The sequence below is a fragment of the Hemitrygon akajei genome, chromosome 4 (genome assembly GCF_048418815.1).
Source record: "Hemitrygon akajei chromosome 4, sHemAka1.3, whole genome shotgun sequence".
NCBI lineage: Eukaryota > Metazoa > Chordata > Chondrichthyes > Myliobatiformes > Dasyatidae > Hemitrygon > Hemitrygon akajei.
Genome location: NC_133127.1, coordinates 200887689 through 200905500, shown reverse-complemented (window position 1 = coordinate 200905500; position 17812 = coordinate 200887689). Strand labels below are relative to the sequence as shown.

General features: G+C 48.7%; 1 protein-coding gene across 1 annotated transcript in view; it reads left to right on the top strand.

Moving 5' to 3' along the window:
* dnhd1 (dynein heavy chain domain 1) overlaps nt 1–17559 on the top strand; it is a 66601-nt gene extending 49042 nt beyond the window's left edge. Inside the window, exons 16-19 of the mRNA XM_073041947.1 lie at nt 160–251; nt 5199–5345; nt 7342–7985; nt 17152–17559. Coding sequence (XP_072898048.1) covers nt 160–251; nt 5199–5345; nt 7342–7985; nt 17152–17499 — 1231 coding nt within the window. The 3' untranslated portion in view covers nt 17500–17559. The remainder of the gene's footprint in view (nt 1–159; nt 252–5198; nt 5346–7341; nt 7986–17151) is intronic.
* Nucleotides 17560–17812: the final 253 nt, after the last annotated feature.

Here is a 17812-nt window from a genome sequence, read left to right as displayed (position 1 = left end):
CACAGACTTCCCTTCGGCTCATCAGTCATCCACTGCCCCCATCTAGGGGTATGGAGGATTATGGTCCCGGTGCCAGTTGATGGTTTTAGCATGGACTAGATGGGCCAAAGGGTCTGTTTTGGTGTTGTACTTCTCTATGACTCTCTGACTCTATAACAGGACACAGGCAGATCTCTTCGCCGCCCTTGATATTCAGCGGAAGTTGCAGGCGACCTGGGGTGATGCAGAGATCCTGCTCGAGCACCTTGTAGGTGAGACGGTTGTTCATTTCACTGCCCCGAGTTCCCTACGACACAAGGTGTGTCTGAGACATGAGATTCTGCAGAAGCTGGAAATCCAGAGCAACACACACAAAATGCTGGAGGAGCTCAGCAGGTCCGGCAGCGTCCATGGAAGGGAATAAACAGTCGACGTTTCAGTACAAGACCCTTCTGTTCAACTGGATACTGCCTGACCTGCTGTGTTAGAACATTACAGCTCAGTATAGCCTCTTTGGCCAACAATGTTGTGCCAGCTTTTTAAACTACTCTTAGATCAATTAAACCCTTCCCTCCCCTCCATTTTGATATTATCCATTTGCTGATCTAAGAGCATCTTAAATGTCATGGCAGGGTGTCCAGGCACCCACCACTTTGTGTAAATGCCTACCTCCGACATCCCCCCCATACATTCCTCCAATCACTTTTAAATTATGTCTTCTCATATAAGCCATGTCCACCCTGGGAAGAAGTCCATAAGTCTGGCTGCCCAGTCTGCCTGCGCATCTTATCATCTTGTGTGATTGTCTGTCTTATCCAACTATCACAGGACACCTCTGTCAGAGACATTTTAAAGTGGAAAAGCTGTTACACTGGGGCAGTTCCACTCTCTTGACCTCAGAAGTCCAGGTCCAGTGGTCCGAGTAATTGTGACAAACTGGGGCCTTCCTGACCATGTCCTTCGCTCTCCACAGAGTGTTGTAGAATTGCCTTCCTGGCCATTCCTGGCCATGTCCTTCGCTCTCCACAGAGTGTTGTAGAATTGCCTTCCTGGCCATGTCCTTCGCTCTCCACAGAGTGTTGTAGAATTGCCTTCCTGGCCATGTCCTTCGCTCTCCACAGAGTGTTGTAGAATTGCCTTCCTGGCCATTCCTGACCATGTCCTTTGCTCTCCACAGAGTGTTGTAGAATTGCCTTCCTGACCATGTCCTTTGCTCTCCACAGAGTGTTGTAGAATTGCCTTCCTGACCACGTCCTTCGCTCTCCACAGAGTGTTGTAGAATTGCCTTCCTGACCATGTCCTTTGCTCTCCACAGAGTGTTGTAGAATTGCCTTCCTGACCACGTCCTTCGCTCTCCACAGAGTGTTGTAGAATTGCCTTCCTGACCACGTCCTTCGCTCTCCACAGAGTGTTGTAGAATTGCCTTCCTGACCATGTCCTTTGCTCTCCACAGAGTGTTGTAGAATTGCCTTCCTGGCCATTCCTGACCATGTCCTTCGCTCTCCACAGAGTGTTGTAGAATTGCCTTCCTGACCATGTCCTTCGCTCTCCACAGAGTGTTGTAGAATTGCCTTCCTGACCATGTCCTTCGCTCTCCACAGAGTGTTGTAGAATTGCCTTCCTGACCATGTCCTTCGCTCTCCACAGAGTGTTGTAGAATTGCCTTCCTGACCACGTCCTTCGCTCTCCACAGAGTGTTGTAGAATTGCCTTCCTGACCATGTCCTTCGCTCTCCACAGAGTGTTGTAGAATTGCCTTCCTGACCATGTCCTTCGCTCTCCACAGAGTGTTGTAGAATTGCCTTCCTGGCCATTCCTGACCATGTCCTTCGCTCTCCACAGAGTGTTGTAGAATTGCCTTCCTGGCCATGTCCTTCGCTCTCCACAGAGTGTTGTAGAATTGCCTTCCTGGCCATGTCCTTCGCTTTCCACAGAGTGTTGTAGAATTGCCTTCCTGGCCATGTCCTTCGCTCTCCACAGAGTGTTGTAGAATTGCCTTCCTGGCCATGTCCTTAGCTCTCCACAGAGTGTTGTAGAATTGCCTTCCTGGCCATGTCCTTCGCTCTCCACAGAGTGTTGTAGAATTGCCTTCCTGACCATGTCCTTCGCTCTCCACAGAGTGTTGTAGAATTGCCTTCCTGACCATGTCCTTCGCTCTCCACAGAGTGTTGTAGAATTGCCTTCCTGACCACGTCCTTCGCTCTCCACAGAGTGTTGTAGAATTGCCTTCCTGACCATGTCCTTCGCTCTCCACAGAGTGTTGTAGAATTGCCTTCCTGACCATGTCCTTCGCTCTCCACAGAGTGTTGTAGAATTGCCTTCCTGGCCATTCCTGACCATGTCCTTCGCTCTCCACAGAGTGTTGTAGAATTGCCTTCCTGGCCATGTCCTTCGCTCTCCACAGAGTGTTGTAGAATTGCCTTCCTGGCCATGTCCTTCGCTTTCCACAGAGTGTTGTAGAATTGCCTTCCTGGCCATGTCCTTCGCTCTCCACAGAGTGTTGTAGAATTGCCTTCCTGACCATTCCTGGCCATGTCCTTTGCTCTCCACAGAGTGTTGTAGAATTGCCTTCCTGGCCATGTCCTTCGCTCTCCACAGAGTGTTGTAGAATTGCCTTCCTGGCCATGTCCTTCGCTCTCCACAGAGTGTTGTAGAATTGCCTTCCTGGCCATGTCCTTCGCTCTCCACAGAGTGTTGTAGAATTGCCTTCCTGACCATTCCTGGCCATGTCCTTTGCTCTCCACAGAGTGTTGTAGAATTGCCTTCCTGGCCATTCCTGACCATGTCCTTCGCTCTCCACAGAGTGTTGTAGAATTGCCTTCCTGGCCATGTCCTTCGCTCTCCACAGAGTGTTGTAGAATTGCCTTCCTGGCCATTCCTGACCATGTCCTTCGCTCTCCACAGAGTGTTGTAGAATTGCCTTCCTGACCATGTCCTTCGCTCTCCACAGAGTGTTGTAGAATTGCCTTCCTGGCCATTCCTGACCATGTCCTTCGCTCTCCACAGAGTGTTGTAGAATTGCCTTCCTGGCCATGTCCTTCGCTCTCCACAGAGTGTTGTAGAATTGCCTTCCTGGCCATGTCCTTCGCTCTCCACAGAGTGTTGTAGAATTGCCTTCCTGGCCATGTCCTTCGCTCTCCACAGAGTGTTGTAGAATTGCCTTCCTGACCATGTCCTTCGCTCTCCACAGAGTGTTGTAGAATTGCCTTCCTGACCATGTCCTTCGCTCTCCACAGAGTGTTGTAGAATTGCCTTCCTGGCCATTGGATCTCACTGTAGATCTTATCCACTCAGTCTGCCAGAGCTGACTTTGCATGCTAAGACAAACATCTTGTACACCCCTCATCTTCTTTCACTCCAAAGAGGAAAGCCCTACTTCACTCAACCTTTCCTCATGAGACATTAAAAAGGGTTCTAAGAGTAAACCTAGCAATTATAGACCTGTTAGTTTACCGTCAGTGGTGGGTAAATTAATGGAAAGTATTCTTAGAGATGGTATATATAATTATCTGGATAGACAGGGTCTGATTAGGAACAGACAACTTGGATTTGTGCGTGGAAGGTCATGTTTGACAAATCCTATTGAATTTTTTGAAGAGGTTACTAGGAAAGTTGACGAGGGTAAAGCAGTGGATGTTGTCTATATGGACTTCAGTAAGGCCTTTGACAAGGTTCCGCACGGAAGGTTAGTTAGGAAGGTTCAATTGTTAGGTATTAATATTGAAGTAGTAAAATGGATTCAACAGTGGCTGGATGGGAGATGCCAGAGAGTAGTGGTGGATAACTGTTTGTCAGGTTGGAGGCCAGTGACTAGTGGTGTGCCTCAGGGATCTGTACTGGGTCCAATGTTGTTTGTCATATACATTAATGATCTGGATGATGGGGTGGTAGGTGGCGTTGTGGATAATGAAGTAGGTTTTCAAAGTTTGCAGAGAGATTTAGGCCAGTTAGAAGAGTGGGCTGAATGATGGCAGATGGAGTTTAATGCTGATAAGTGTGAGGTGCTACATTTTGGTAGGAATAGTCCAAATAGGACATACATGGTAAATGGTAGGGCATTGAAGAATGCAGTAGAACAGAGTGATCTAGGAATAATGGTGCATAGTTCCCTGAAGGTGGAATCTCATGTGGATAGGGTGGTGAAGAAAGCTTTTGGTATGCTGGCCTTTATAAATCAGAGCATTGAGTATAGGAGTTGGGATGTAATGTTAAAATTGTACAAGGCATTGGTAAGGCCGAATTTGGAGTATTGTGTACAGTTCTGGTCACTGAATTATAGGAAAGATGTCAACAAAATAGAGAGAGTACAGAGAAGATTTACTAGAATGTTACCTGGGTTTCAGCACCTAAGTTACAGGGAAAGGTTGAACAAGTTAGGTCTTTATTCTTTGGAGTGTAGAAGGTTGAGGGGGGACTTGATAAAGGTATTTAAAATTATGAGGGGGATAGATAGAGTTGATGTGGATAGGCTTTTTCCATTGAGAGTAGGGGAAATTCAAACAAGAGGACATGAGTTGAGAGTTAGGGGGCAAAAGTTTAAGGGTAACATGAGGGTACTCTTTACTCAGAGAGTGGTAGCTGTGTGGAACGAGCTTCCAGTAGAAGTGGTAGAGGCAGGTTTGGTATTGTCATTTAAAGTAAAATTGGATAGGTATACGGACAGGAAAGGAATGGAGGGTAGTGGGCTGAGTGTAGGTCAGTGGGACTAGGTGAGAGTAAGCGTCAGCACGGACTAGAGGGCCGAGGAATACGTACACAACGCTGGAAGAACTCATCTGTCGAGATGGCCTGTTTCCATGCTGTAATTGTTATATGACACTATCTCTAATCCAGGCAGCATCCTGGTAAATCTCCTCTGCAGCCTCTCTAAAGCTTCCACATCCTTCCTATAATGATGTGAACAGAACTGAACACAATATTCCAAGTGTGGTCTAACCAGGGTTTTATAGAGCTGCAATATTACCCCTCAGCTCTTGAACTCAATCTCCCAGCCAGTGAGTCCTCCAGCACTTATTGCTCAGGAGGTCGGTCTGAATTACTATACCAGTGTGGTGTGCACACAGCAAGATCGCAGAAACAGCAAAATGAGAATGTAATCATGTTGTTTGAGGGCCTGATGTCATCCAGGGCTTCTAGGAGAATCACGTTTCTCATTCTGGCTGGAGTATGTGTCTGGATGCGGTCTCATTGCTCCCTCACTTGCGGGCTTTCTCTCTGCAGAGCTAGCTGTATATTCGGGTCATCTGCTGGACACAGGGGACGAGGAAGCCTTGAAGAGCGTAATCAAGCACTGCCTGAGAACCAGCGGCCAAACCAGCTCCAGCAAGGGGATCCGCAGCCTCGTCAGTCATCTCAGCAGCTCCACAGGTATGGAGACCCTTCACCCTGCAGTCCCAGTTCCTCCTCAACCTCAACTTGCAGCAAACCTCTTAACCCCACCTCTTCCTGCCCACTGACAGAGGGATTCACTTGTCAGCCAATCCTGGAGCTCCACGGGGAGGGAGTCCTCCATTTTGCAGTTCTTGCTCACTCCCACCTTCCCCCATCCAAAAAATTCAAAATGGCAACTCCATCAACCACTGGCCAAGAACATTACATACAGGAGGGAGGGAGAGTGTGACAAGGGGGAACAGAGTGAGGGGGAGGGTGGCAAAGTGGGACAGAGGAGGGGAGGGGTATGGAGAGAGTGAGGGGAGGGAAGGAGTGAGGGGAGTAGGGGGTGTGAGAGGAAGGGAATGGAAAGAGGGAGGGGAGGGGGACGGAGGGATGGTGTGACAAGGGGGCAGAGGGAGGGGGCGGGTAGCAAAGGGGAACAGAGGGAGAAAGGGAGGGGAGGTGAATGAAGGGAGGGGGTGAGGTGGACAGAGGGGAGGAGGGGAAGGGTATGGAGGGAGTGAGGGGAAGAGGAAAGGAGAGAGGGGAGGAGAGAGAGGGAAGGAGTGAGGGGGAGGGGACTGAGGAAGGGGAATGGAGAGAGGGAGGGGAATGGACAGATGGGGAGGATGGTGGGAGGGGGAGAGGGAAAGGTGGATGGAGGGAGTGAGGGGAGGGAGATTAGGGGAGGGGAATAGGGAAGGGGGAGTGAGGGGTTGCGAGGAAGGGAGGGGGTCAGCTGCTCTCTGCATTGCAACCTGGCTCCCAGAAACTGCAGTTTATGCAGTTCATCACGTTCAGAGCACCTTCAGCCTATCTCCCCACGCACCTACTTGCACCCAACACCCTCCCCGCACACCTGTCCCCACCCAACACCCTCCCCGCACACCTCCCCCATCCCACCCTCCCCGCACACCTGTCCCCACCCAACACCCTCCCCGCACACCTGTCCCCACCCAACACCCTCCCCGCACACCACCCCCACCCCACCCTCCCCGCACACCTGTCCCCACCCAACACCCTCCCCGCACACCTCCCTCACCCAACACCCTCCCCGCACACCTCCCTCACCCCACCCTCCCCGCACACCTGTCCCCACCCAACACCCTCCCCGCACACCTGTCCCACCCAACACCCTCCCCGCACACCTCCCTCACCCAACACCCTCCCCGCACACCTCCCTCACCCCACCCTCCCCGCACACCTGTCCCCACCCAACACCCTCCCCGCACACCTCCCCCACCCAACACCCTCCCCGCACACCTCCCCCACCCAACACCATCCCCGCACACCTCCCCCATCCCACCCTCCCCGCACACCTGTCCCCCACCCAACACACTCCCCGCACACCTGTCCCCCACCCAACACCCCGCGCACCTCCCAACACCCTCCCTGCACACCTGTCCCCCACCCAACACCCCGCGCACCTGTCCCCCACCCAACACCCCGCGCACCTCCCAACACTCTCCCCGCACACCTCCCCCATCCCACCCTCCCCGCACACCTGTCCCCCACCCAACACCCTCCCCGCACACCTGTCCCCCACCCAACACCCCGCGCACCTCCCAACACCCTCCCCGCACACCTGTCCCCCACCCAACACCCCGCGCACCTCCCAACACCCTCCCCGCACACCTGTCCCCCACCCAACACCCCGCGCACCTCCCAACACCCTCCCTGCACACCTGTCCCCCACCCAACACCCCGCGCACCTCCCAACACCCTCCCTGCACACCTGTCCCCCACCCAACACCCCGCGCACCTCCCAACACTCTCCCCACACCCATCACACTTCCCTTCACCAATCCCATCTAGCACAATAACCCTCTACTCTCACTATGGTAGATACCCGGCCCTCAGTGAACAGTGTTTGCCGAGAGCGCAGAGCCCCAAAGTGGGTATTGCCACAAGGCCTGGGGGCAGAGAAACCCTTGGGTGATTGCCGGGATGGAGTGACCGTGGGACCAAGCTCTCTCTCTTCTGCCTCCAGCCGCAGGCGAGCTGACACTAGCGGACATTGCGCAGATGCCGCACCGCACGGAGACGGCGGCGGTCGGGATTGGCGACGGCTGCAAGCGGCGGCTGCTGGAGGAGCGCGCCGCCGACATCACGGTCCAGTGGCAGGCGCCGGCGGCGGCGAGCGGAGGCGTGGGCACGAGCGGGGTCGAGCGACTGCGAGACGTCTGCCTGTCTGGGCTCCTGAGGCTGAGCGTCCCGGCGTGGGCCAGACGGGAGACGGGGGATGCGCAGCCGCTCCGGCGCTTCCTGCTGCGGGAGTGGCGTTGCCTCCAGATGCGACTCTGTCGCAGCGTGTGCGCGCTGAGTCGCGCCCTGGAAGAGCTGGAGGGAGCGCGCGTCTGTAGCGCGGGCACGCGGCAGCTGTATGAGGCGCTGGAGGAGGGGCGCGTTCCCGGCACCTGGTGGCCAGGAGCGCGCACTCGCGCCCCGCTCCCGCTTTGGCTGCGGTACGTGGAGTCCACGGTCCGCCTGCTCGACGAGTACCTGCACGGCCCCGTGCCCGCCGCCTACAACCTGTCTGCCTTCTGCCGGCCGCGGGCCTTCCTCTTCTCAATCCTGCAGCAGCGCGCCCGCCACGAACAGCGCGCCCTCGACACTTACTGTGTCCGCGCACAGGTGGGTATCGGCAACCGCGATCCGACCCCAGCACCATCCGCTGCCAATAAACCCTCCCTCTTAAACCATTCTACTTCAGACCATCAGCCAAAGGAGCTGAATTAAACTATTCAGACATCGAGTCTGTTCCGCTAGTCCATCCTGGCTGATTTATTATTTCTCTCAACCTTGATTGATTATTCAAGAACATATCAATCTTCGCTTTAAATATACCCAATGATAGAATGGCGGAGAAGATTTTTCGTTTGGAGAAGGAAGTCGGAGGATCAGAACGGGAGTCATCCAGAATCTTCCTTATTCTCAGCGGAGTTAAGAGAGGCGGGACTGCGCAGCCGTGTGACGTCGGGCAGTGAAGTGGGGAAGATTTAAAAAGGACACGGCCTTATACAGCGGGCAGTGGAGTGAGCTGGGAGCAGAGTGAAGGCTTAAGGGCTTGGGCTCAACGGGCTTAGGCGGAAGCGGGCGAGGCAAGGTAGGTTTAGGTTTCAGTTTTTCCTGTTATTTGAGGAAAGGGGAAGTATGAGTGTGAGGGCAGCTTGTTGTTCTCGGTGTTGGATCTGGGAGGTCCTGGAGTCTCCTAGCCTCCCGGAAGGTGCGCCGAGTTGCAGTTCATAAGGGACCATGTTAGGGAACTGGAGCTGCAGCTGGATGACCTTCGTCTGGTCAGGGAGAGTGAGGAGTTGATAGAGAGGAGTTACACTGCCTGCGTCTCAATATCACCAAGACCAAGGAGATGGTGGTGGACTTTAGGAGATCTAGGCCTCATATGGAGCCAGTGATCATTAATGGAGAATGTGTGGAGCAGGTTAAGACCTACAAGTATCTGGGAGTACAGTTAGACGAGAAGCTAGACTGGACTGCCAACACAGATGCCTTGTGCAGGAAGGCACAGAGTCGAATGTACTTCCTAAGAAGGTTGGCGTCATTCAATGTCTGTAGTGAGATGCTGAAGATGTTCTATAGGTCAGTTGTGGAGAGCGCCCTCTTCTTTGTGGTGGCGTGTTGGGGAGGAAGCATTAAGAAGAGGGACGCCTCACGTCTTAATAAGCTGGTAAGGAAGGCGGGCTCTGTCGTGGGCAAAGTACTGGAGAGTTTAACATCGGTAGCTGAGCGAAGGGCGCTGAGTAGGCTACAGTCAATTATGGATAACTATGAACATCCTCTACATAGCACCATCCAGAGACAGAGAAGCAGTTTCAGCGACAGGTTACTATCGATGCAATGCTCCTCAGACAGGATGAAGAGGTCAATACTCCCCAATGCCATTAGGCTTTACAATTCTACCGCCAGGACTTGAGAAGAACTTTTTAAAGCTATTATTAATGCTTTTTGAGATGGTGATTTAGATGCATATCATATTTTTTTTTACTGAGTTAAGTATTGTATGTAATTAGTTTTGCTACAACAAGTGTATGGGACATTGGAAAAAAGTTGAATTTCCCCATGGGGATGAATAAAGTATCTATCTATCTATCTATCTATCTATCTATCTATCTATCTATCTATCTATCTATCTACAGGCAGGTGGTCACACCAGGACCATGGGAGGCAGACAGGTGGGTCACGGTTAGGAGGAGGAAGGGGAAGAGTCATGTACTAGAGAGTACCCCAGTGGCTGTATCCCTCAACAATAAGTACTCCTGTTTGAGTACTGTTGGGGGGGACAGCCTACCTGGGGGAAGCAACAGTGGCCATGCCTCCAGCACAGAATCTGGCCCTGTAGCTCAGAAGGGTAGGGAAAGGAAGAGGAAGGCAGTAGTAATAGGGGACTCGATAGTTAGGGGGTCAGATAGGCAATTCTGTGGATGCGATCAGGAGACCCGGATGGTAGTTTGCCTCCCTGGTGCCAGGGTTCGGGATGTTTCTGATCATGTCCAAGATATCCTGAAGTGGGAGGGTGAGGAGCCAGAGGTAGTGGTACATATTGGTACCAATGACATAGGTAGGAAAAGGGAAGAGGTCCTGAAAGGAAAATATAGGGAGTTAGGAAGGCAGTTGAGAAGAAGGACCACAAAGGTAATAATCTCGGGATTACTGCCTGAGCCACGCGACAGTGAGAGTAGGAATGGAATGAGGTGGAGGATAAATGCGTAGCTGAGGGATTGGAGCAGGGGGCAGGGATTCAAGTTTCTGGATCATTGGAACCTCTTTTGGGGCAGGTGTGACCTGTACAAAAAGGACGGGTTGCACTTGAATCCTAGGGGGACCAATATCCTGGCAGGGAGATTTGCTAAGGCTACTGGGGAGACTTTAAACTAGAATGGTTGGGGGGTGGGAATCAATTTGAAGAGACTAGGGGAGAGGAGGTTAGTTCACAAATGGAGAAAGCTAGTAGACAGTGTGAGAGGGAGGAAAGGCAGGTGATAGAGAAGGGGAGCGCTCAGACCGAAGATGTAGGGGAGAATGAAGAAAAAGGCAATAAAGTTGATCGCATCATTAGGGATAAACAGAGAGGAAGAGGTGGAAAGTTTCTTAAATGCATCTATTTTAATGCTGGGAGCATTGTTATAAAGGTGGATGAGCTTAGAGCATAGATTGATACCTGGAAATATGATGTAGTAGCTATTAGTGAAACATGGTTGCAGGAGGGGTGTGATTGGCAACTAAATATTCCTGGATTTCGTTGCTTCAGATGTGATAGAATCGGAGGGGCCAGAGGAGGAGGTGTTGCATTGCTTGTCAGAGAAAATATTACAGCGGTGCTTTGGCAGGATAGATTAGACAGCTCATCTAGGGAGACTATTTGGATGGAATTGAGGAATGGGAAAGGTGTAGTAACACTTATAGGGGTGTATTATAGACCACCTAATGGGGAGCGAGAATTGGAGGAGCAAATTTGTAAGGAGATAGCAGATATTTGTAGTAAGCACAAGGTTGTGATTGTGGGAGATTTTAATTTTCCACACATAGACTGGGAAGCCCATTCTGTAAACGGGATGGATGGTTTGGAGTTTGTAAAATGTGTGCAGGATAGTTTTTTGCAGCAATACATAGAGGTACCGACTAGAGAAGGGGCAGTGTTGGATCTTCTATTAGGGAATGAAATAGGTCAGGTGACGGAGGTATGTGTTGGGGAGCGCTTCGGGTCCAGTGATCACAATGCCATTAGTTTCAATATAATTATGGAGAAGATAGGACTGGACCCAGGGTTGAGATTTTTGATTGGAGAAAGGCTAACTTTGAGGAGATGCGAAAGGACTTAGGAGTGGATTGGGACAATTTGTTTTATGGGAAGGATGTAATAGAGAAATGGAGGTCATTTAAAGGGGAAATTTTGAGGGTACAGAATCTTTACGTTCCTGTTAGGTTGAAAGGAAAGGTTAAAAGTTTGAGAGCACCATGGTTTTCAAGGGATATTAGAAACTTGGTTCAGAAAAAGAGGGAGATCTATAATAAATATAGGCAGCATGGAGTAAATGAGGTGCTCAAGGAATATGAAGAATGTAAAAAGAATCTTAAAGAAATTAGAAAAACTAAATGAAGATACGAGGTTGCTTTGGCAAGTAGGGTAAAAATAAATCTGAAGGGTTTCTACAGTTATATTAATAGCAAAAGGATAGTGAGGGATAAAATTGGACCCTTAGAGAATCAGAGTGGACAGCTATGTGTGGAGCCGAAAGAAATGGGGGAGATTTTGAACAATTTCTTTTCTTCAGTATTCACTAAGGAGAAGGATATTGGATTGTGTAAGGTAAGGGAAACAAGTAGGGAAGTTATGGAAACTATGACAATTAAAGAGGAGGAAGTACTGGCAATTTTAAGGAATATAAAAGTGGATAAATCTCCAGGTCCTGACAGGATATTCCCAAGGACCTTGAGGGAGGTTAGTGTAGCAATAGCAGGGGTTCTGACAGAAATATTTCAAATGTCATTAGAAACGGGGATGGTGCCGGAGGATTGGCGTTTTGCTCACGTTGTTCCATTGTTTAAAAAGGGTTCTAAGAGTAAACCTAGCAACTATAGGTCTGTCAGTTTGATGTCAATGGTGGGTAAATTAATGGAAAGTATTCTTAGAGATGGTATATATAATTATCTCGATAGACAGGGTCTGATTAGGAATAGTCAGCATGGATTTGTGTGTGGAAGGTCATGTTTGACAAATCTTATTGAATTTTTTGAAGAGGTTATGAGGAAAGTTGATGAGGATAAAGCAGTGGATGTTGTCTATATGGACTTCAGTAAGGCCTTTGACAAGGTTCCACATGGAAGGTTAGTTAGGAAGGTTCAATCGTTAGGTATTAATATTGAAGTAGTAAAATGGATTCAACAGTGGCTGGATGGGAGATGCCAGAGAGTGGTGGTGGATAACTGTTTGTCAGGTTGGAGGCTGGTGACTAGTGGTGTGTCTCAGGGATCTGTTTTGGGTCCATTGTTGTTTGTCATATACATTAATGATCTGGATGATGGGGTGGTAAATTGGATTAGTAAGTATGCAGATGATAGGTGGCGTTGTGGATAATGAAGTAGGTTTTCAAAGTTTGCAAAGAGATTTAGGCCAGTTAGAAGAGTGGGCTGAACGATGGCAGATGGAGTTTAATGCTGATAAGTGTGAGGTGCTACATTTTGGTAGGAATAATCCAAATAGGACATACATGGTAAATGGTAGGGCATTGAAGAAAGCAGTCGAACAGAGTGATCTAGGAATAATGGTGCATATTTCCCTGAAGGTGAAATCTCATGTGGATAGGGTGGTGAAGAAAGCTTTTGGTATGCTGGCCTTTATAAATCAGAGCATTGAGTATAGGAGTTAGGATGTAATGTTAAAATTGTACAAAGCATTGGTAAGGCCGAATTTGGAGTATTGTGTACAGTTCTGGTCACTGAATTATAGGAAAGATGTCAACAAAATAGAGAGAGTACAGAGAAGATTTACTAGAATGTTACCTGGGTTTCAGCACCTAAGTTACAGGGAAAGGTTGAACAAGTTAGGTCTTTATTCTTTGGAGCGTAGAAGGTTGAGGGGGGACTTGATAGAGGTATTTAAAATAATGAGGGGGATAGATAGAGTTGACGTGGATAGGCTTTTTCCATTGAGAGTAGGGGAGATTCAAACAAGAGGACATGATTTGAGAGTTAGGGCGCAAAAGTTTAAGGGTAACACGAGGGGGAATTTCTTTACTCGGAGAGTGGTAGCTGTGGAATGAGCTTCCAGTAGAAGTGGTAGAGGCAGGTTTGGTATTGTCATTTAAAGTAAAATTGGATAGGTATATGGACAGGAAAGGAATGGAGGGTTATGGGTTGAGTGCGGGTCAGTGGGACTAAGTGAGTGTAAGCGTCGGCACGGACTAGAAGGGCCGAGATGGCCTGTTTCCGTGCTGTAATTGTTATATGGTAAGACTCAATCATCAAAATAGCCCTAATTCTGTTCCTATGCACAAAGATTTTGTTCTGGATTCGTGCAGTATAGCCTGGCAGAGGAGAGCAGCAGCAGGCAGCTCTGTGCACAGCAGGGAAGGATGGGGTTCAGAGCTGCGTTCACAGGAGACTCAAAACACAGATAGAAAATGGGATATAAAACAGCACAACGCAGTAACAGGCCATTCGTCCCTTCATGTTTGCCGATCCAAATAAATAAGTAATCAGATGGGCAACTAAACTAATCCCTTCTTCCTATATAAAGTCTGTATTCTGAAATTTACATTTATTTGCCTCTCTAATCATCTCTTAAATTGCCAGTGTTCATGGCTGGGTACATCTTTAGTTCCTGTGGTCAGTGAGGAGTTGCACCTGGACACAGGTGCAGTCACCAGAGACGTGAGCAGTTTCCCTGGTCTCCCACATCCTCCAGGAGCACCAGACAACTCTCTTGACTGCCACCACCCTCCAGTGAAAAGTAATTGATCTTGCTTTATCTGACTATTGCTCAGCCTTCGAACACAAATGAGAAGGAATTTCCTTCAGCCAAAGAGAGGTGAATCTGTAGAATTCACTGCCACAGACAGCTGTGGAGGTCAAATCTTTGGGCATATTTAAAGCAGAGCTTGATTTGTCAGGACGTCAAAGGTTATGGTGGGAAAGCAGATTGGGCTTGAGAGGCATAATAATGGAATGGTGGCGCAGGCTCGATGGGCCAAATGGCCTAATTCTGGCCTTATAGAAACATAGAAAGCCTACAGTACAATACAGGCCCTTCGGCCCACAAAGTTTTGCCGAACATGTCCCTACCTTAGAAATTACTAGGCTTACCTATAGCGCTCTATTTTTCTAAGCTCCATGTACCTATCCAAAAGTCTCTTGAAAGACCCTATCATATCCTCCTCCACCACCATTGCCGGCAGCCCAGTCCACACACTCACCACTCTCTGAGTGAGACATCTACAGAGACATCTCCTCTGTACCTACTTCCCAGCACCTTAAACCTGTGTCCTCTTATGGCAACCATTTCAGCCCTGGGAAAAAGCCTATGACTATCCACACAGTCAATACCTCTCATCACCTTATACACCTCTATCAGGTCACCTCTCATCCTCTGTCACTTCAAGCAGAAAAAGCTGAGTTCACTCAACCTATTCTCAATCGGCATGCTCCCCAATCCAGGCAACATCCTTGTAAATCTCCTCTGCACCCTTTCTATGGCTTCCACATCCTTGCTGTCATGAGGCGACCAGAACTGAGCACAGTACTCCAAGTGGGGTCTGACCAGGGTCCTATATAGCTGCAACATTAGCTCTCGGCTCCTAAATTCAATTCCACGATTGATGAAGGCCAATACACCATACGCCTTCTTAACCACAGAGTCAACCTGTGCAGCTGCTTTGAGTGTTCTATGGACTTGGACCCCAAGATCCCTCTGATCCTCCACACTGTCAAGAATCTTACCATTAATGCTATATTCTGCCAACGTATTTGACCTACCAAAATGAACCACTTCACACTTATCTGGGTTGAACTCCACCTGCCACTTCTCAGCCCAGTTTTGCATCCTGTCAATGTCCCGCTGTAACCTCTGACAGCCCTCCGCACTATCCACAAAACCCCCAACCTTTGTGTTATCAGCAAACTACTAACCCATCCCTCCACTTCCTCATCCAGGTCATTTATAAAAATTACGAAGAGTTAGGGTCCCAGAACAGATCCCTGAGGCACACCACTGGTGATCGACCTCCATGCAGAACATGACCTGTCTACAACCACCCTTTGTCTTCTGTGGGCAAGCCAGTTCTGGGTCCACAAAGCAATGTCTCCTTGGATCCCATGCCTCCTTACTTTCTCAATAAGCCTTGCATGGGGTACCTTATCAAATGCCTTGCTGAAATCCATATACACTACATCTACTACTCTTCCTTCATCAATGTGTTTAGTCACATCCTCAAAAAACTCTATCAGGCTCGTAAGGCAGGACCTGCCCTCGACAAAGCCATGCTGACTATTCCTAATCATATTATACCTCTCCAAATGTTCATAAATCCTGCCTCTCAGGATGTTCTCCATCAACTTACCAACCACTGAAGTAAGACTCACTGGTCTATAATTTCCTGGGCTATCTCTACTCCCTTTCTTGAATAAAGGAACAACATCCACAACCCTCCAATCCTCTGGAACCTCTCCCGTCCCCATTGATGATGCAAAGATCATCACCAGAGGCTCAGCAATCTCCTCTCTTGTCTCCCACAGTAGCCTGGGTTACATCTCATCTGGTCCCGGCGACTTATCCATTTTGATGCTTTCCAAAAGCTCCAGCACATCCTCTTTCTTAATATCTACATGCTCAAGCTTTTCAGTCTGTTGCGAGTCATCACTACAATCACTAAGATCCTTTTCCATAGTGAATACTGAAGTAAAGTATTCATTAAGTACCTCTGCTATTTCCTTCAGTTCCATACACAGTTTTCCACTGTCACACTTGATAGGTCCTATTCTTGAACGTGTTATCCTCTTGCTCTTCACATACTTGTAGAATGCCTTGGGGTTTTCCTTAATCCTGTCCACCAAGGCCTTCTCATGGCCTCTTCTATCTCTCCTAATGTCCCTCTTAAGCTCTTTCCTGTTAGCCTTATAATCTTCTCGATCTCTAACATTACCTAGTTTTCTGAACCTTTTGTAAGCTTTTCTTTTCTTCTTGACTAGATTTATTACAGCCTTTGTACACCACGGTTCCTGTACCCTACCATAACTTCCCTGTCTCATTGAAATGTACCTGTGCAGAACTCCACACAAATATCCCCTGAACATTTGCTACATTTCTTCCGTACTTTTCCCTGAGAACATCTGTTTTCAATTTAAGCTTCCAATTTCCTGCCTGATAATTCCCCTTACTCCAATTAAACGCTTTTCTAACTTGCTTGTTCCTATCGCTCTCCAATGCTGTTATAAAGGAGATAGAATTATGATCATTATCTCCAAAATGCTCTCCCACTGAGAGATCTGACACCTGACCAGGTTCATTTTCCAATACCAAATCAAGTACAGCCTCGCCTCTTGTAGGCTTATTTACATTTTGTGTCAAGAAACCTTCCTGCACACACGTAACAAACTCCACCCCATCTAAACCCTTTGCTCTAGGGAGATGCCAATTGATATTTGGGAAATTAAAATCTCCCATCATGACAACTCTTATTAGTACACCTTTCCAGGATCTGTTTCCCTATCTGCTCCTCGATATCCCTGTTACTATTGGGCGGCCAATAAAAAACACCCAGTAAAGTTATTGACCCCTTCCTGTTCCTAACCTCCACCCACAGATACTCCGTAGACAATCCCTCCATGGCATTCACCTTTTCTGCAGCTGTGACACTATCTCTGATCAATAGTGCCTTGCCCCCACCTCTTTTGCCTCCCTCCCTGTCCTTTCTGAAACATCTAAAACCCGGCACTTGAAGTAACCATTCCTGTCCCTGAGCCATCCAAGTCTCTGTAATGGCCACCACATCAGACCTCCAAGTACTGATCCAGGCTCTAAGCTCATCCGCTCCGCTTTGTTCACAACACTCCTTGAGTTAAAATAGACATATCTCAAACCTTCAGTCTGAGTGCGTCCCTTCTCCGTCACCTGCCTATCCTCCCTTTTGCACTGTCTACAAGCTTTCTCTATTTGTGTCGCCAACCCAAGCTGTAATAACGTCATGTTAACTGCTATATTACTGTGCAGATAGGGTTCCTTCCAATTCCTCCCCATAGCTCCTAAGCTAGGAATTGAACATTTAAACCAATTTTTTCTATCTTCCAGGTGCTGAGCATCTTCCTCCCTCCCACCAATCCTCCAGGGAATGGCGTCTACATAACTGGGCTCCAGTTACACGGAGCCCTGTGGGATAACAGGTTGGGTCTACTGCAAGACACGCTGTCTGACAAACCGTGCAGCATGCCAGTAGTGTTGTTCACAGCTGAAATAGCAACAGAGACATCAGGCAGCCCTTCGCCTCACCCACAGTATGAGTGCCCTGTTTACCTGGGAGTAGAAAGCGAGGCAGTGGACCTGACGGACAACAACCTCATCACTTACCTCTGCCTTGGATCGAAGATGGACCCCCTGGTGTGTGCCCAGAGGCGGGTTCACATTGTCAGCATTCTCTGAAGACCAGTTGCTCGGTGCCAACAGCTCATCAAAAAAAACTTTGAATAAGTAATAAAAATATATTTATACAGAAGTTATTTGACTGGTGTGGACATGTTAGGTAATATGACAATTAAAGAATGGTGTCAGCCACCCCGAATCATCAGTTCATTGCTTACATCATAAAGATTCAACACATTCAGAGAGCCAACCTTTCCCTGAATAAAAAGAGTCCATGCTGTCTACAGGATTCCCATTCTGCATTAGCGACAGGCTTTGGCCCAAAGGTAGCTTCGGCTAGGAAGAGGCGTCAGCTCTGTGTAAAGCGTCTGTT